General features: G+C 35.5%; 2 protein-coding genes across 7 annotated transcripts in view; one reads left to right on the forward strand and one right to left on the reverse strand.

Moving 5' to 3' along the window:
- Positions 1-13,095, reverse strand: part of LOC137396362 (TNF receptor-associated factor 5-like) — a 147,060-nt gene extending 133,965 nt beyond the window's left edge. For 3 of the 5 annotated variants that reach the window (XR_010978543.1, XM_068082605.1, XM_068082602.1), the window contains exons 1-3: positions 13,028-13,095; positions 1,909-2,024; positions 811-942 (exon numbers count right to left, since the gene is read on the reverse strand). Coding sequence is in view for 4 of the 5 variants with exons in the window: in XM_068082605.1 (XP_067938706.1) it covers positions 811-942; positions 1,909-1,958 (182 nt within the window). In the remaining variant the exon portion in view is untranslated. Of the gene's footprint in view, positions 1-810; positions 943-1,908; positions 2,025-12,268; positions 12,289-13,027 lie in introns of those variants that run through there. The other 2 variants (XM_068082603.1, XM_068082604.1) reach the window with 2 other exon arrangements.
- Positions 13,096-16,817: 3,722 nt separating this feature from the next.
- Positions 16,818-19,298, forward strand: LOC137396366 (uncharacterized). 2 transcript variants are annotated; one of them, XM_068082612.1, is made up of 4 exons: positions 16,818-17,110; positions 17,816-17,980; positions 18,822-18,881; positions 19,163-19,298. In XM_068082612.1, exons 1-4 carry the CDS (start codon positions 17,033-17,035, stop codon positions 19,280-19,282), a joined length of 423 nt encoding a protein of 140 aa, XP_067938713.1. In that variant the 5' UTR covers positions 16,818-17,032; the 3' UTR covers positions 19,283-19,298. The 2 variants fall into 2 exon arrangements, with proteins under 2 accessions (XP_067938713.1, XP_067938712.1); XM_068082611.1 differs by having other exon boundaries at positions 17,820-17,980.
- Positions 19,299-20,693: the final 1,395 nt, after the last annotated feature.

Below are 20,693 nucleotides of genomic sequence, written 5' to 3' on the forward strand. Positions count from 1 at the left end.
GTGCATTTCCGGAAGGTTTTGCTTGCGGCCTTGTGCGAAATTCGAACAGCGCTTAACTATTACGTTACCTCCGGCAATTTCTGGCGGTACCCGGCGCGTAGGTTCACATTTCACCGCTAATAGCCCGCGGTGCTGTCGCCGGTGCTTTGCGACGTATATGGGAACCGGGCTTTACAAAACATTTCTCAATAGTGAGTAGTTAATTAGTTTGTAGCGTCTGCAGTTAAATGAAAGGAAATAATCTGCTGGCCATGTTGAACAAATGGAAAAATGTTTACAGCCCACAATGAACGTAGTTTCGCTTCGCTAAAGCTTCAGTTTTTAGTGCGATTTTTTCTTCGTGATGATGAGCTCTGTCAGAGACATTACAGCTATGTAGGCGTCAGTAATTGTAGATCAATGTACTTCTGATGATTATTTGTTGAGCAATAGTATTAGTGACAGTGACTATTTTTAGTAGTAATAATAATGCTATTAGTAATAATATTAAGAATGCTGTAAGCTATAGTAACTGTATGATAACTATGATGTATAGTAACTATATGATAATTCATCCGACTCCGATCATGCTCAACTTGTGTCCCATGGTAGTAGCAAAGAGGTCAAAAAGTAACTAATTACCAGCAGCATTCTTAGCACAGTTCAAGTTGTAGTTGTTGAACTTAAGTTGGCATAACGTCATATCATTTGAGTGTGATCAGTGTTAGGTGCGTATAAGCCGATGCCTTAGTTTGGTAGTAATTTTTAGTTTAAACTCGGCTGATATGCAAGGATACGCAGCAGTTCACAGATTAAAAGCAGGTTCATTACCTTCTGCCACATATGGTCTGTTGAGGTTGAACTAGAATATCTTGACAGAGCCGACACACATAATGTTTTATCAGATATTCAGTTCTGACGAAGTCAGGACGGACAGAGAATTCATCCGCTGATGATGAAACGCTGTAAGAAGCCAAGTAGAATATATAATCATTTCACAAGCTTCTAGAAGCTTCCCTTTACCACCAAACTTTCACCCTGGATTTTCTGTTAATGCAAAGCGGTGCTGTCAGGATTACAATGAAAGATCCACTAACCTGACCAAGCTACAACGATCTTGACTGAAAATCAATGCCTAAGTGTCTTGAAACTACTTAAATGAATAAATAATAAAGCTGCTAGCATAAGCTGCTAGCATAAGCTGCTAGCATAAGCTGCTAGCCAATACTACTAGCCAATACTACTAGCCAATACTACGAGCCAATACTACTAGCCATGCACTCACAATCAGTGTTGCTGTATTTAAGTTTTTCCTTTCTAGGTAAAATAAAGTGTTTCCTTTCTAGAAAGTTAACTATATATAGAAATAGTATAATATTACTGTTAAAAATACAAGAATCGTTTTTTCTTAAATCTTATTGTAGTGTACAATCCGTGAAAGTGAGATTTGCCTAATAATAAAAATGGAACTTGTTTACGTCATTGCCTAGATGAGGCCATATTGATTTACCTAAATTTATTAGGAACTCCGAAGAAATTAATGATACAGAATTTTATTGGCAGTTTGTGAGCGTGCCCACTATATACATGAAGTTTGCTGGTGAATCGCTCGAGTGTGTTTAGGCACACGCCAATGATATCTCCCCCCTCCTCATGACCCAGGCGATAAAATCGCCTAGTGTGTTTGGACCTTAAGGGTACATACATTTATATATGTTCAGTATACGCAGCAGTACATATGTTCAGCATTTGGAGTATGCGTATGACATTTAGACTCAAATCGTGCAACCTTTACAGTTGCAGCAATCGACAATTGCAGAACTATTTTAGCATTTGTGTTACAAACAGGAGTCCAAAGAACACATGACCGATGGAAATCATGTAACTGCTAGAATGGTCATTAGATGATTTAGATCAGTGAGATCCTACCTGTTATGTTGTTCAATGTCCATGTTTGTTGTTTCACTGGCGGCAGCCATTGTTGTCCTTCCATAAACTTCAATCTTATTTCTAGCCTAGCTCCAGCAGACTGCGGCAGCTGACAGCTATGTACACAAATATTAAGTACACACTAATTGGTTTGATTAATTGGCTAATTGACTAATAAACACTCTTAAACTAACTCCCAAATTGAAAATTTTCAGTAGATACACATTAGAACGACATATCTGTGAATGACATATATTTGAGCAGTCGTGTCAGTCTGGAAACTGCCATAAATGGGAAAGAAAGACATGAATGTGTGCTGCATAAACCATGATGTTTTGTTTGAGTTTGCTGCAATAGATTAATTTGTCCTATTATATGAGCTGAAACTAGGTGAGTGGCCACGACTTGGATGATGTTTTAATAAAAACTTTATGCCGAGATGAAAATTTTTTGGCTTGTAAAAATTATATAATAAAATAATATTGTCGCGGAATAGAAAACATGATTCAACACAATGTTGAACATATGATTGACACATTTAACATATTTAACACATGATTGAACATATTGAATACATTGTAGCCCTATTGCCACCTGTGCCAAAATCATGTCAGATAGATGGATTTACAAAATGTAATCAGAGCTGTATTGGACAGGTACTTTTGCATAGCTCGACTAGGCACCAAATATTAGGAGCTACTCAAAAAATTTAATGCTCCAGTACAGCTTCACACTACTAAGTGAAAACAGGTTAGTCCACGCCACAAACCACCAAACAGGTGCAAGAATGGCTTTATTAGTTCTTTGCCAAAATCATTGGGTTAATTTATTTCAAAGAAATTGACATTGTTTTGCATTTACTATTTTGGTTAACTCAAAAACCAATTTGTTTTGTAGGTAACAGTGCATCTTAGGTCAGTACAACACGCATACAACGCATGCGAGGCACTTGCAATGCACAAACATTGTGGATAACACGCTGACACAAGTAATTAACAACGCATGCACCACAACGTGACACTGTTAACACATTAATAATATTAATAATGTTATTAATGTGTTAATAATTAATAATTTTAACACATTATTCCACATTAATATTATTAATAATATTAATGTGGAATAATAATAGTAGTAATAATATTATATTATTATTCAATATTCTATTTAGTCTGTTAATAAAAGAGGTCTAAAACATTACACAAAGTATTTTATTTATTTTCTATTGACCGTTGTATGTGCGCTGTGATGATAATGTATGCGCATTGTATCCACAATGTTTGTGCGTTGCATGTGCCTTGTATGTATGTTGCGCATGCGTTGTATGCACGTTGTACCGACCTAATATGCACCGTTACCGTTTGGTGCTTGTCAATGTTGCTGTATTGTTCAACCCTTCCCGCACAATTAATTAGCTATCAGAAAAAGAAATCAAAAAACCAATGATTTGGCAAAAACATGGAAAATCCAACAAGCATCACAGAGCTTTTGTTTTTATTAAACGAGTATAATAAAAACTATAACAGTTATTATTTCAATGGGGTCCCTTTCAAAGTTTTAAAAATAACCGTAAAGCTTTTGGAGTTAGAAAATGGACTTTGATACACCATAACAATGGCTGCTGTTTGTCACACAGTGTTCCTGAAGAGTATTCCTATCGTTCATCCAAAAGTTTCAAAGTCAGATTGTAAACCATATTTTGTACAAATCTACATTGTTATCAGACAATTTTTGGAGATCATGTCAGATACTCGATGTTTTGGAGGCTTAATGTTCAGAACATCTAGTTCCATCTAATGATAGTCTTTCAAATATTTTATGACTCAGCTCTTCAACCTACCTTTTTATTGCTTGAGCTCTATCAAAAAACATGTAAAGCGACAAAATTAAAAGTTGTTAATGCACTAAGTGCTCCAGCAATATACATTATCATTCATGATTGAAAATTATTTGTCAATGTCCCAAAATTTTTTGATAGCAAACAAAATTACGCATGAAACTGCATTTTCAAAATGTATGGTGAATATAAAATTTATCTACCATAATCAAAGATCCAAAATAAAAATACATTGAGATGTATTGTTAATAGTATTGAGATGTATTGTTAATAGTATTGAGATGGATTGTTAATAGTATTGAGATGTATTGTTAATAGTATTGAGATGGATTGTTAATAGTATTGAGATGTATTGTTAATAGTATTGAGATGTATTGTTAATAGTATTGAGATGTATTGTTAATAGTATTGAGATGGATTGTTAATAGTATTGAGATGTATTGTTAGTAGTATTGAGATGTATTATTAAAAGTATTGAGATGGATTGCTAGAAGTGTGCTCATGGTTAAGGTTGTTCATTAACGAATAGTTAAAATAAAATAAACCTGCAAGAGAGACAGAATAGCCAAGTACAAAATGACCAGTCAGATTTATTACAGAGGCTGAAAAATGACAATTTTCACATACTATACCTTTTTTGTGTGATAATGACTGTTTTAATCGTGCGGATGATGCGGATTAGGAGTTGTACACACATTTAATCACCATGCAATGTGTTTCAATGTACACTCGCATGTTGCTTTGTTAAAAAGATGAGGATGTCTACGCCAGTGGTCATAACGGCACATTTGGAACTGCTCCAATCGAAATAACAATGACTGAAGCATCAAAAAATTTCAAAGATGAATAGTTGGCGCAGCATTTTCTTGCGCAACATTCACAGTGCCACTTCAATCTTACGCGAGTATAAAACATTTGGTAAAAATTTATGAGTAAGAAAACTCGCTTGAATTAAGGCTGGTTCACGCCATATCGCCGTATTTGGGCGTTGATGCCACAATACTTTGGTGATCGTTGATAATAACCATGTTAGCACTATCACAAACCCATACGCGTTTGCATCAGGTAATACTCTGTGACGTGGTGTTTTTATTTATCTTTTTTATTGTTCGTGAACAAGTCTTTTTGTTTTTTTGTGCTGGAATAAAAAACTAGTCTCGCAGCGACTATCATAAACGAATTACGATCGCCAAAATGGTTCACATTTGAAAGGCGGTCATCGATGCTCGGCGAAATATCGGGGAAAATCTAACAGCTCCAAACTTTCCAGACGTGTCTGCAATGCTTCGTCGATGCCTTCGGTTCACGGTTCACATAATCAACGATTAACGCCGAAAGGAAAACACTGACTAATGGCTATATAATGTGAACCAGGCTATAAATAGGATGTTGCCATTTCCATCCTGTGGATGAAGCAAACTTGCTGAATAACAGCGTCATGAAAACATACTAAATGTATACAGCAGATTATGTAACAGCAGATCCTACTTCTGAACTATTCAATAGAAGTCAATCTCATCTTATGTAATTTTCTGGGTGCAGAGAGCCCTCATTAAACCATAACTGTCACAAACAACTTTTATCGTATTTACTAGGTAAATCAGACAGGCTGATTCTGATTTTGTACTCAAAATAAAGATTAGTCCACTACCTTTCAGAGTAATGAAGGCTTTCTTACAGCGTTTTAATATGGTCTCGAAAACAACACATCTGGCGCAACAAGCTTCAACCATAAATACGTGACGTAACCTAGCTTTCTAGGAACAGAAGTTACGTAGGATGTTTAGACCAGAGTTAGAATAATCGAGATAGGTGTTTTAAAATCCATTAATATCTAAATTCAGCCTTAAAAATAATCTGTCTTTTCTGAAAGGTAAATACGCTATTTAACATTGCATATTTGAAAAAGCGCGATAACGACGCTAGCTTGTGATAAAACCGCGCTTTTTGAGCTCATTTTTCTCGGCGTTCAGTCTATTTAAACATCATGTAACAAGCTACGAGCAATGTTAAATAGTTTATATACTTTTCATAAAAGACAGATTGTTTTACAGGCTGGATTTAGATAATAAAGGGTTTTAAGACACCCATCTCTATTATTCTAAATCGGACTAAACATTCCTAAGTTCCGTTCCTGAAAAAGCTAGGTTTCGTCACATATTTATGGGCGGAGATTGTAATGCCGATTGTGTTGTTTTCGAAATGGATATTGAAACGCTTTAAAAAAGCCTAAATGACTTTGAAGGTTAGTGGACCAATCTTTATTTTGAGTACAAAATCGGAATCAGCGTGGCTGATTAACCCAGAAACTACGATAAAAGTTGTACATAACAGTTATGGTTTAAGCTAGCTAAATTGTTGGAGAAAGGCATGATCACCCACGTTTGCTGTAGCTACACAGAGACACTACCAAGCTCTACAGCGAGTTGATAGATAGATTAACTAATAATAATTGGCCTCAGTCGTGCAAAGGCCATGAGGCTAGTTAATTTTTTGATTCCAAGGGTTGTCAGCGTGTTTATCATCTAATATGCATGTAAAATGTATAAACATATAAAATGATGTGTCATGTTGAAAAATAGATTGTCCAATGAAATTTCAGCTCAGACATTTGAAGGTTTTGAGGTTCTTGATAGATTTGGGGGTACTATTATTTGAATAGCCAGTGTAATTATTATTTAATACGATCATCAACAAACTGTGACATCACTAAACCTTGTCTAGCTATCTGTATTTATAGACTGCTGCTAAACTAAAAGATTTTTATATCAACGGTACTGCATTTTGTCAGGATTGCAAGTTGAAATGAGCGATGGAACTTTAGTTGACTACTAGTTGAGTTTGAAGCAGGAACTATACAGAGTGGCTCATGAGAAAAAACTGACACATAAACCATTGATGGAATCTCGAAATTCAATTTTTAAAAAAAGAGTTTTCCAGCAGCTTACATTATGCACAAACTCAGTCATCTTTGATGTCGCTGTGATAGAGACTTCAGACACCAAAACACACACATAGTTCATTATTTATCAAATGATAAATTGCATCAGCAACTTTTCTTGGCCATGGTGTACTTTGGGGAGTTATCAAATTCTGGCTATGATGAGTATTCATCAAGTAATCAGCTTTTAATCTTAATCCAACGAAGGTATTCTGTTTCTCAAGGAAAATCTCTTAGCAGCGTATGGCTAAAGGATGATGGTCCGCCTCAAAAGCAACAAATCATGCGATTTCGCTGTTGTAGTCTTTTAATCATAGACAAAGTGAATAAAATATTATTATATTTGCTTATACAGTAATACTTCAACTTACAAGTGCTCCAACGTACGAGAAACTTGAGATACGAGCCAGCTTTTAAGCAAGTTTTAGCTCTAACATACCAGCAATGTTTGAGATACGAGCACGTGAGTCAGTTGCGAAGTATGCCCGGAGGTGTTTTATGAGAGCAGCATCACTCTGTATTTTTCAACTACTCAGGTTATACTTTTGTACCGTGTTTTTTGTGCGCAATTTTCAGTGCAGAATTATGTGAATTAAAAGTACTGTGCGTAGACCGAAAGTTTGCCAGTAAAATGAAAGATAATGGAAAGAAAAAGCAAATGATAACAATTGATATTAAACGGAAAATTATTGTAAAATATGCGAAATGTGTATGCCTGATTGAGCTAGCTCAGCAATATGACAGAAATACATCCACAATTATCAAACAGGAGGATTATATCCAGGGCATTTATTTAGTTCACAAAAGGACTAACCATAGTTTCTAAACGACGCAGCGATCTTCATGGCCGCTGATGGAGAGACTGCTCAGGCATTGGATAAAAGATAAACAATTGGCCGGTGACAGCGTAACTGAAACGATGTTTCAATTAAGGCGAAAAGGCCGGTGGTTAAAAGGCGAAAAGACCTATGTGAAAAGGCCGGTGCTATCTATAAAAATTATTAAAATAGACTTTCTGACAAGTTGGCTAGTGGTCGCGCATTAACCCTGTGTGACAACACCAGTGTTCATCCTAATCACAACACGTTGAAAGGGCGACAAAGGCAAACGTCCTCAGATAGGTTTATCTTAAAATGGCCGGCTAGTCGTGAAAGCGAAACAAACAAAAAATTAGCTAACCAGCGAGAAACTTCCAACTATGAACGCCAAAGAAATTTTAATTATGTCAAGTTAAAAATGAAAGTTTGCTTTTAGGTTTGTTTTTTTTAGACTTTAATAAAATCCAAATTTATCAAATTCAACTGTTGTAATGAAGGATAACACTTATATCTCCCTCCCTGGCAAATGCTAGCGTTAGCTGCTACTGTATGTATTTAATTTTACATTTTAATTAATCACATTTCCTTGCATTATTTTTTATTTGTTGCTTTCTGAAAGCATGTGGTAAGTTAGGACAATAACCAACATGTTTTTTCTGTTACAATATCTTGTTTTGAGTGTTTTAGTTGCATTTTTCAGAGTTGCATTTTTCAGTTTTAGTTTTCAGTTTTCAGCATTTTTCAGCATTTTTCAGTTTTCAGCATTTCAGTTTTAGTTGCATTTTTCACCAATCAATATATATTTAATTGCTCTATATATAAATAAATTGCACCGACATGCGAGTAAATTGACATACGAGCTCAGTCTCGGAACGCATTAAGCTCGTAAGTCGAAATATGACTAATATGTTTTAAGCATTAAAATATTACAAGGAAACTCTTGTCTTTTATATGATATATCTACTTAACGAGTCAGTCAAAAAATCAAAAACACTCGGCCGCTTAGATGTCACAGCTCAAAAAGTAGGCCGACGGAAGGAGATCCTGAGGTAGTTTTAGATTAAATCAATCAGATGGAGCTACTGTTTCTTGGTATTACTTTCAAACTTTTTACTACTGACATTCAAAAATAACTTAACAGTAATATTTTTTTTATTCTCTCCCTCTGTTTTATTTTCATAAAGAACCACTTTAATTATTGTTGAAGTGTTTTCCCGCAAAAAATGGTTCATTTATACAGTATTGGCAAGAGTGAATGTTGCTCTTGATCACTTGCACCTTGCGGTGAACTTTCGCACAACAAAAATGTTCCGGGCACTATGAGTTTTCATTATAATTGACAATAATTATTGGGGTTATTTTGCCGTTGAGCAATGTGTTAAATATTGATTTGTATTGTTACATGGGATTTGGGAACAATTATGTTATACACAATTAATCCACAACCACATATACATAACTGAGTTTATATATAGTTATATTATTATATATTTAATATATATTTGACTATATATTGAATTTGCTTTGTCATCTCATCGTCTTAATTTGTGAGTTTTTGCTTAGGTTGGTGTGAACTAATTTGATTATAACTGAATTCGACACTAGTGAAGATTGTTAAGTTATTAAATGCAATACCAACATTTACTAGTAAAAATGCTTCTTTATTTCTGTTAGTCTTGACTTTTTGTTATATGCCATTCATGTATGTTAAATTTATAAGAAACAACACCGTTCGTTAAAATTTTTATTTAGCATAATTGCATATTTATTTGGAATAATATGACATAATAATAGTTGATAAAATTAAGTAGTGCCCGTAACTGCAAGTGTTAAGTACATGACACTAGTAGACTTACAGAAACACACAATAGCAAGCTATTCAGCCAAATATCTATGCAAAATGCAAACAGCTGCAAAATCTCTGTAAAACTCAATCTCTCACATCAAGATAAAAAACAGTTTTAGTCAACTTAATAAAAGAATTCTGTGATTTGTTGTTTAAAGTGGAGGTCGTGAGAATAGTGAGTATTTTTTCTCCTCTACCCAAGACTGGTCATTTTCCTTCAGAGCAAATTTTAAAATAGCTATTTAAAAAACTAGTTCAAATTCCCTGATTTCTCCATCACAAACTTCTATGATGGCAACTTAGTGATGGTCACTCCTAGGCTTTATCTAATATTTCACTATAACATGATAGCCAAACCTTGAGTTCAATTAAATTTGAATCACATTTGTGACCTTTTCGTTTTCATGGGTAGTTTTGTCTTCACAACCTCAAAACCATAGACTTCTTGATAGACACCACTGTTCACATAACGAATTTGTTGAGTTCCTTCACTCCCAAGACACCTCCTATCTAGGGTTTAATAAGGCTTCATTTTTACAAAATTCCTCAGGCTTGGGGGCAATAACGATTGCCTCTGATGATGAACATTGAGCATTGAATGAATCTGTATCTTTAGCAATAGCTCTCCCAAGGACCTTTCGTCTCAACATCCTTTGTAAGCTCCCTCTCAGCCCATCTACAAATCCTTTTTCGTGACCAGTAGCAAAAGAACTTCCACTCTAACTTGAAATCAAACTTGTTTTCAAACCAGCTTACATTTAGAAAGAGGTTGTGATTTTGCAAGCACAACATCCACATCCAAAACCTCTGGTTGGCTTTCCTTCCCTTTTGGACACAATTCTTGAATTTTTTCCAACATAGCCCTCATGAATGTTAACATGAAGGTGCTCCCATAATCAAGATGGTTGTTTATTACACAGACATTACGTACATCCCACATACTTGTGGGATATGAATACAGCAAAATAAAAATATGACATAAACACAGCAATTTTGTTATGGGCCATCTAACTCTCTCCCCATTAGTCTTGCCGTCGTCGGCTCATAAGTGAGAGCGATTGTGCAGACAAAGTGCAAACTCATATACATAAATATATATATTTCTTAAAGTTTGTCGTACGTAGGTTTGTAGAATTAATTGTACGGCTATAGATCTTAAAATCTTGGAATAAATATTCTGTACCGAAGAAGATTCAATCTCAGACCCTGCCATTCACCAGTCTGACGCCTTACTCACTAGACTACAAAAATCAAATTGCTAGCTTGCCAATATAAGTCATTATATGAGAGCAAATGCCTAACTGCTTTGCGTATGACGCTTGTCATAGCATAACGTCACGAGAAGCTGTTCGCTCACATTATTAAGCTGGCTAATAGCGAGCAACTCTCACTACTTCTCATTGCTTATAAGACAAAACACTTTTCTCCTGATATGTAGTTTGAAAGTTAGAATGGCAAATGTTGTTATATGTTAAATGAAAATTAATTTTCTGACCAAACACTTTTTTATTACCCGGGCAACGCCGGGTAGCACAGCTAGCTCTAAAATCATTGTAGGTACCTATAGTTACTAAGCTTAACATAGTATTTTGGAACAACTTTTATGATGATGATTTTTACCAAGAAGTAATTGCATTAGATAATGACTATGGGCTTCTATACCACTCTATGTACGTCTATAGCCAACAATATTTTCACATGCCAACACTGAAATGAAATTATGTAATTGTATACCAAACACTTTTTGATTGTAATCGAAGCGAAATGGGCTATATTTAGCCATAAATGATTTGAAGGTTTTCTAATGATTCCACATTTACATTTAAACACCTTTACATACATATTTTCCCTTTTAATTTATTTCAATGAAACACTTCTTTCAAGTTATGAAATTCTAAACTTACAGTTGTTTGAAAACCTTTACAGTTGTTTTATTTATTTTTAATTTAGTTGTCCTGCACGAAACCATTTCTTCATGAAATGAAGTTTAAAAGTTACAGTTGTTAGATAAAGTTTGACAACCTTTACAGCTGTTTTTGTTTTATCTCTTAATTTATTCCAATTACACAAAACACTTCTCTCATGATATGTAGTTTGAAGGTTTGGCAAATGTTTTTATATGTTAAATACAAAACATTTTTTGTCCAAAGACTTTTTATTAGCTGTGCTAAAAAGTAGTTGGTTAAGTTTGATTTAGTAGCACGGCTAGTTTTATTATAAAATGAGAACTTGAATTGGTTCTAGCGAAAATGAGGAGCGATGGTACCTCTTAGGGTAGAATATGATTTATTACGACGTATATTTATACAAGTATTATTATATTTTTGCCAAGTATGGAGTGAAAAGACTAGATATTCCTTTAACGAAACTTAATGAGGCGAACAAAAAAACTCTTTGGGATAAATGTTATGGTCTAAAAAGAGATCACGAAAAAGTTAACATTTGAAGTTAAATTTGTTTACCTTGCATCAACTTTTATACAGTGTGCATGTATTTTGCATGTACGACAAGGCAAACATATTTCTTTTATATGGAATAACTTTACCAGAGAATTGTTTTCAATGCAGTTATGCTTCTATGTCCTGATTTTACTAAACATGACTATTACCTAAGCAAAGTTATAAAAATGTAAAATGAGTTGGATTTGGTTAAAAAGCTGTTATAGAATCCCGAAAGTTTGACAAACAATTGACTTTGCACCACTGCTAGAAGAAAGTACTCAGTTTAAAAACCGTATATATAAATTGTAGGAAATTTTAAACACGCATGTTCGAATAGGTATGTTATACGCATATAAAAAAAATCAGCTCAACTTATACGTTTGCAAAATGACCTTACTGACACATATAAAGCTAAGTTAAAAGATATTAGTAAAATGCAATTATTTTACTATAATTATTAGCATGTGTCAAGCTTACTGTCTAATGTTATAACGATCGGAAAAAGGTGATGAGCTTGTCCACGAGGCTGTTACTTAGCATAAACCGCAGCGAAATAATAGCCCTTAACTGACTACAAAAAGTTGTTTTTTTTCAACTTCTGATCTGTGGCTAACCAAAAGTAGAGAACCTAGCGATTCCTTAATTATTTGTACAATAATGTCAGTTAGTTAGTAATCTTTTATTTTGCTGATAACAAAATAACAAAAAGCCTCTATTTGCAGGCAATAATGTCAATAATGTCAATTTTGCAGATGTTTCCGCACCGAAATTGGCTTACAGACTTTTTAACAGACTTTTGTATGATCTCTATTTTTATTAATATATTTTGTTATTTTTAAATATTTAATGGTTAAATAAGTCAATTGCAAATAGCTGAGATAGGTATTTATTGAAAAATAATGACGTTTTTGGTTGTTTTCTGATCACTATCTCACTCATGCGAAACTGCGCATCTCATTCAGAGATCATATAGGCAGCATTCACGAAAAGGATTTCCCAGGGTTTTCCGTGGCGTTACGGTCGTTTTGACTGAGTGAGATAGTGATCAGAAAACAACCAAAAACGTCATTATTTTTTAATAAATACCTATCTCAGCTATTCACAGTTGACTTATCTAATCATTAAATATTTAAAAAGAGCAAAGTATACTAATATAAATAGAGATCATACAAAAGTCTGTTAGCCATATTTGGTGCGTAAAAATACCTCATATTATAGGTAAGGGTTGGTACTCACCGAATCTTATTCCAAGTACATGTACATTCCTTACTAATCTATACTGACACTACGTCTGTTACGTCTAAGACCAACGATATAAAACTGACCACAAAGATAGGCGACAGCTATCATATGGGCGGGGTTTAATCACTGAATTATGGTCAGGTATAATTGCAGTGGCTCAAAACCTGGTCAGTTTCTGGGTCGTTTTGTAGGGGTGGAGCTTAATCCGAAAATACAAAAGCTTTAAAGTTAATCGAACCACTGCAAACGTTTAATTGTTGAGAAATTGAGTAGTTATCTTTTTGTTTAACAAAATATCACGTGTTGTAAACGTAAAAATGAAGCGAGATATTCTAGAACAAACTCTATGAAAGGAGTGGTGGCCATGAAAAAGACCGTGGGGGAATAACTCCGAAGAGTTGTCTTATTTGGATGCTATGGATCATATGGACGTCAGGCTCATCAAGGCGCTCCGTACCATAGAGTTATCTCCCCCATTTGGCATACTGTTAATGTGATGATCACAGTCATAGAATAAGCAAAGCAAACGTAGAAGAAATAGCAGTACTAAAGAACAGGCCCGTCTTCTCTGGAACGGCTGGGCGGCTGAGCCGCCCCAACTTTTTAGTGATTGTCGGCGGCTATGTACTAAGAATTACGTTCTAAGCTCATTCACTTGGGATTTCCAAGTTGGAAATTCCAAGACCGGTTGGAAATTCCAATAACTAATCTATTAGCTACCAGCATTCTACTACTAATGTCTCCGTGGTGATTTCGCCAAATGAGTGATCTTGTAAGACTTTGTTAAGACTTATAAACTGAACTTTATTGCTTTTAATTGGGGTGAAAGGGCGTGAAGACCCCAAACTTGCATTTTCCCTAATTTCCAGGCTCACTAATCTAGTATTGGTTTTGACTGCCAGTAATGTAGTGAGTGAGAGATCCTTTTCTGCATTGAAGCGAATCAAAACATCAACGAGGAGCACCATGGAGCAGGCTCGGCTAAATAATCTTCTAATATTTTACATATATAATGATATTGAAAGAGATACAGAATCAGTTATGAAATATTTGTGTCATCGACACATTGACAGAACTAGAGCTATTGCAATAAATAAGTAATAGCTCTTGTTCTGTCAATGTCCCTTACAGAAATCTGTAATGTCATGAGTTTTATATTGGTCGTTGAATAAAAAAAACGTTTTGCCTACTATGAACCATAAACAATATACTTATATAGATTTTGATACTTACAATTGATTGCCTTTATGCATACTTTGAGGGTTGTTGATGCTTAAAAGGTCTAAAGCTTTGGGGCACTGCCCCGAACCCCATTGGGGGCCGCCACCGCCCCCCAAACTCCCAGGTGTTCATAACGAGTTGCCTAACATTTACAGTTCCAATTTGCAACCAGGGAATAGAGTTTAAAAGTTAGAATGGTAAATGTTGTATACAGTATGTTATAATATGTAAAAATAAATTTTCTGTCCAAAGACTTCTTTATTACTCGGGCAACGCTGGGTAGTACAGCTCATGGTTGATAGCAGTCAATTAGCTTTCCATCAAACTAATGTAATACAACCCCAGTATGACCATCTATCTTATCTATGAGTAACTGATTGCATTAACTCACTTACTTAACACTGTCTATTCAGTGTCTTTGCAAGTTATGTAAGTATTGAATGGCTTTAAATGATAAGCATATATTGGAGTAATAAACTATAATCATCATCTCTTTAATATGAGCAATAATTACTATCTTAACTGTGCAAATTCATGATCATTCTCATGGCTGATGTTATTGTTCTGCCAATCACTACGAGCGACTAGCACAAAAAATGGGCGTGGCCTAAACGCTCCTTGATGGCACCGGAAACTCTAGGGTAGTTATCACTCTAGGGGGAGATAACTCTATGCTCCGTACACCCGTCGCAGAAAAACATGGTAAAGTGATCAAAGGGAAAAGGTGACGTAGCCAATATATATACCGTATATAGAGAAGAGACTTCTGGGATAGTGGTTGACCTAGAAAAGATAACAGACGCCATTTATTAAGGCTTTTACGCAGTGAACAATCTTCTATAATTTATTTCTTACCGTTCACTCATTGGAAGACATTTTTTATGTTCATGGTTACATGTCAAAATATTCTAAGTTTCTGTTATAATTAATTGTTAGTGGTTTAAGATTACTTAAACAATATTGTTTCCGTTTTTGTTCTACGTTTCTCGATGATAAGATTTTGTAATTAGCCCTTTTCGTTATCGAAATATGTCTTAATGTTTTTTTACACTTACTGTTCGCTACCCAGTATATGTAGAATTTCCTGGGCTTTTTGTTAGTGTTTAGATTGTTATGCTATAATGGCTCATTGTCTAGGAATAATTTTTTATTGTTCTGTATGTGAAAATTCTTAGAAACTCGGCAGTCAGCAAGACTATATGATTGGTCGGTTTGAACGATAACCGTCAATCTCTAGGCCAATCGCTTATGTAATATAAATACTGCCACTAATTTTTAGGCAGTTCAGCTTGGATGTGACTCTTGAATTGGATGCATGATTAGTATTACTATAATAAAGTCGTTATTGTTGGAGAAATATCTTTTATAATCGTCACTAACAGCAAGCTCACACAAAATGACTACAAATAAATAGGATAATTAAATAATTATCCTTACAAGAGTTGTGTTCTCTCCTGTTGGTTTCAGCAGGTTACAGCGTTGGTTTCAGCGCACTCTGTTGGTTTCAGCAGAACGGAAGTGAGTTGGGTTCAGCTCCCTCCTGTTGGTTTCAGCAGGTTGTACAGTCAGCAGCGTTGGGTTCAGCGCACTCTGTTGGGTTCAGCAGAGCACAAGTGAGTTGGTTTCAGCTCCCTCCTGTTGGGTTCGGCAGGTTGTACAGTTGGCAGCGTTGGTTTCAGCGCATTCTGTTGGTTTCAGCAGAACGGAAGTGAGTTGGGTTCAGCTCCCTCCTGTTGGTTTCAGCAGGTTGTACAGTCAGCAGCGTTGGGTTCAGCGCACTCTGTTGGGTTCAGCAGAGCATAAATGAGTTGGTTTCAGCTCCCTCCTGTTGGGTTCAGCAGGTTGTAGCCTTGGTTAAAGCGCAGAGAACTAGAGCTAGGGGTTGTCCCCACCCCACTCTTGCGAGTTTTCTTCACACGGAAGCATCTTTTCCAAGCAAATTTTTAATTACAAATATGAGTTCTTTTAGCAAAATAACATAGAGTATTTACATAGTTGTTTATCGTAGTTTTTTTTTTGTTAAGAATAAATGGTAACACGCTCACAAAACGGAAAAAATCTTCTCAAAAATACACCATTAATTATTCTGTATTCGTTTATATTTGAAAAATAGTTATATATTTTTTTAATATGAATACATTTTTGTAAAGCAGAAGTCTCAACTGTAGCACATTTTGAAACAACGACAGTATGTAGCTACCTAAGGAACAGCCATTTAATTGTGTATCTCAAATTTTATTTGAACTTGTTACTACAATGGTGCGCTGTCAGTAGCACCGCCAGGCCTAGGCTGTATCTCATCTGTTTGGTTCACAAAAAGTGTAGGAGAGGAGGCAAGGTAAAGCAAGTTTTTGTAGTCTTCTGCAATGCAGGCCAGTTATATTTTCGGACTAGACAGCCTGCCTGTGATCAGTAGTCCTCAGTAGTCAGAGTCGCTTACTGCTTGCAATTTGTCTTAAAAAATTAATTGAAATGCACTGCATATTCATATTGCTTCAAGACCTCAGTGGGTCATCATGTATTCATAACTGACTTTTTGTATTCATCATTTCATCTTCTATATAGGCCTACCTACAGGCCTCCCGTGCCTGTAGTCGGCAATCATGTCGGTAGGTTATCGAAGCCTCGATAGCTGAATGACATGATCGCTGACGACAGTCAACTTCTACGAGGAGCCTGAGGGCCTACCAAATATATTTTTAATTGCAGTGCATTTAAGCATTATGCCGCTCCTTCTTGCCTCATTGTTAGACGAGGCTGAGCAAGCCATCAAAGCCCATGAAATCGAATATGGCAACAAGTTTTACACAAACCATGAGGACGGCATATTCAACAAGCATGAAAGACTTTTTGAAGGTAATCTCATTTCCTTAATGCACTTTTTCTCCACTGCCTAATTTGTGATCTTGTGTTGAAAATGAACATTTTATACCTCGGATATTTTAGTGTAACCTTGATTGTGAAGTGTAACCTTGATTGTAAAATGTAGTCCTATGCTTGGTTGTTGTGCAATAGAAGTACATGTCAATAGTAGCTTATATGTTTTTATGCTGCAGTTTTATGAAGCCCTTTTTGGTTTGTTTTTGTACCATGTGATCTATGACGTCACAGGCCCTACTTGAAGCAGAGTTGACACAATTTTCATCAGTTCACTAGCAGCTCACACTGGATACACACCATCTACCTCTCAGCAATAAAGGATTACTCTCTATAGACACTCAACTCTTAAGCTTAATTTGACGAAGTGGATATTCGTGTATATACAGACATGCAGTGGATTACAATCAAGCTTATAGTGCAGCCTTGATTAGAAGATATACATGGGCTTCAGTGTACAAGCAGTGGCATGCAATTGAAATGACATTAAAAATCATTGTATATATTAATAACTACAATCAAGCAAGCAATAAATGTATCAAGCATCATATACATGCAGCAGTTAGTTCCCAATTGAGTGTTAGCAATCAAGTAAGGCTAAAAACCTACAACGTCTTCAGCCAATGAATCTAAAAAATCTGTACCATGTTTCTTAATTTTAAAATTTTATCTGCTCTAATTTAGCAAGGTAAAGATATTTGGAGAGGTAAGAACGTCATTCATGACAGTCAAGGCTATTTATGTATGTATGGCGAAGAAAAAGAGTATGGCGAAGAAAAAGAGTATGGCTGCATGTACGGCCCTAAAAGACAGCAAACCCAGAAGGAAAAGTACAAAGAACAGCGGAGGGTAAGTTACCGGTACACCAAGAATATTTTACTCGGCCTATTATAAGGGATGTTTTTGGACAGCAAAACTCGGTCATTGTATGTCCAATATATTTAGACAGGGCTATCCTTCCATGTCTTTGCAAATGCACAGATAGTATAGTATGGATTTTACATAGAGATGATAAATAATATTTATTACTTTTATGGATTTTAATTTGTCTTATTTCTGAAATAGCTATCTTGTCACAAAAGCATGTGTGCACATTTATATTCTTGTAAGCTAAAATCAGAGAATGCAGTAAATCTAAGTCTACACTACTGTGAGGGTTGCGACATGCCTAAGCTGTATTCGATACTTTGCTTTCGGTCTCACAGTACATCAAAGTTCAAAAACATTTTCTCTTATTTTAATTCATCTACACTCTCATAGAAATTTGGTAGAATTGCAAAGAAACAAGGACTTGATTGGAATGCTCAGATACCATATCCTTGACCCAATAGCCAGTGAAGTTTACGGCAATCTGTCTCATTTTTCTTGAGAATTTCTCATCCCGAGGCCTCACACATGCGCCAGATAGTATTATATCGCAGTTCACACCTTTGGTTAAACTTGGACGTAATATTTTATTTTACATTTAATATTTCACACCTAAAATATGCAAAAACAATCATTAAAAGTAAGATAAAATGAATGCTTATTTTGGAGCCCTGGCAACAAGGCCTTTGTTTGGACTCTTTTGCCTATTTGAATTTAGTTAGATTGTGCCCACAAATATAAATATGCTATACATGTGCATAAATTCATATATGTTGTCACATGGTGTCGATATACATAATTTACGTATTGTTTATATTTTTAGTCACAGAATCCAACAAAGAGACCGCATCCTCAAGACAATACATCTGATAGTAACACGGAGGTACTCACTCACATAACCAGCAATAAAATTTTAGGCAAATCGTGCAATATTAATTATGGTTAAATGTGGAATTTCATTGGTAGGCAGATCTTCAAGCCATTTATAGCCCTAGATTAGTAGCTAGAAAAACATGAAGTTATAGTAGGATAATGCAGAAGAACTCCTTGTGTAGGCAGGATTAGGTTTTAGAAACAAAGTATTTGCTGCCAACTGCGATATTTGTTAAGTTGCCTGTTCACACCCAGCCAAACGTTCAATGCCTCGAGCATTCTGATTTATAGCTCAAGATAAGGAGGAAACGCAGTGCTTGCTCAGGACGGGTAGGAGTAAGAGCAGAGGCTATGCGAGCTTCCATAGATGTGGGGAGCATCTACAAAACGCCACAAACGACAGCATTATAGATGTAACTGAGACACCTGATGTTACTTTCATACCTTCAAATCTAGTGTCAGCGTGTAAAGGCAGTAAAACAGCACTAGCGACTTCGAACTTTGGGTTCCACACGCGATGTATAAAAAGCTACCCCATTCTATATCATCACATAAGGCACTATAATATATAATCTGTTGCGCTTATACCATAGTCACACCTCGACATATGAGTGCCCCAGCATATGAGAAATTTTAGATATGAGCCAAATTTCATACAAGTTTCTGCCTAGAAACTAAAATGTATTTATGGTTACGAGTTGGTTCTTGATGCAGTTGCTAAATGATTGAGTTTGTGAGCAGCAACTTACAAGAACAACATTGCTGACTAACCGCTGCACCACACAGCCATCTTGCTTCATCACCAAATAATAGTAGTAATAATTGAACGCTTAATGATTAACGCTAATGAACGCTTAATGAAGCATGATTATTTCTCTAATGGTGACAGAATGGCCAACGTACAAGTAGACGTACCAGTATCAGTGTATTAGTAAACTTATGTTATACTACACTAGTATACAGATAGTCTAGTGTTTTGTAAGAGATTGTCACGTGTAATAACTATACATATAATTATTCCAAACTCTAGTGGTCAGTAGGTTGGTTAGATGGTAGAATGTCAATCTACCAAGTCAAATTTCATGAGTTCAAATTCTATGTGATGCAAAAAACTTTTCTAGCCTGTAAGTGTGGCTTTAGTGGCTTTACCTAAAGGTATAGTTGCTCTGGTTTTGCTTACGATCTGTAGACCTAATAGAAATGCATTAATCAACTTTGAAATACAATTAGAATGGTGATCTCTCTGTAAAAATGGTAGGTGGTATAACGATGAAGATGTAGTTCAGCTGTGTGCTCATATACTTTACTAGTTGAATGCTCGGGGTTGTACGAGTGATAAAAAGGATTTTAAACAGACAATTTATTTTTAATCAACATATACGACAGTTACCATTCTACCTTTTAAATGAAGGTGTTTGTTTATTTCTGTGTGCTCTGTTTATTTATGTGTAACATGTTTATTTCTATGAAATTCATACCGCACCAGCTACAGCCTACTACAGCACTCTATACTGTTTGCTATAGTCTTGACCATGTGAGTTTAAGCACTTTTTTCACATATGGGAATTAATTTTTCTTCTAGCATGGCTTCACGCATAACACTATCTGCCGTGTTGAGCGTAAAGCCATGAATGATTGGCATGTGTAAGAAGTATGTGCCCAATTTATTCCATAGTATAACCAGTTGGTAGTGTATTGGATTAATGCCTGTCTGCAAAAACAGAGGTCGTGAGTTCAAATCTAGTGTGCAGTAGATTTTGATTCCTAAAACTATCTCCCAAACTGAAAAGACAAACATTCAAATTTATAAGTACGGAACTCC

This window comes from Watersipora subatra, chromosome 5 (genome assembly GCF_963576615.1).
Source record: "Watersipora subatra chromosome 5, tzWatSuba1.1, whole genome shotgun sequence".
Lineage (NCBI taxonomy): Eukaryota > Metazoa > Bryozoa > Gymnolaemata > Cheilostomatida > Watersiporidae > Watersipora > Watersipora subatra.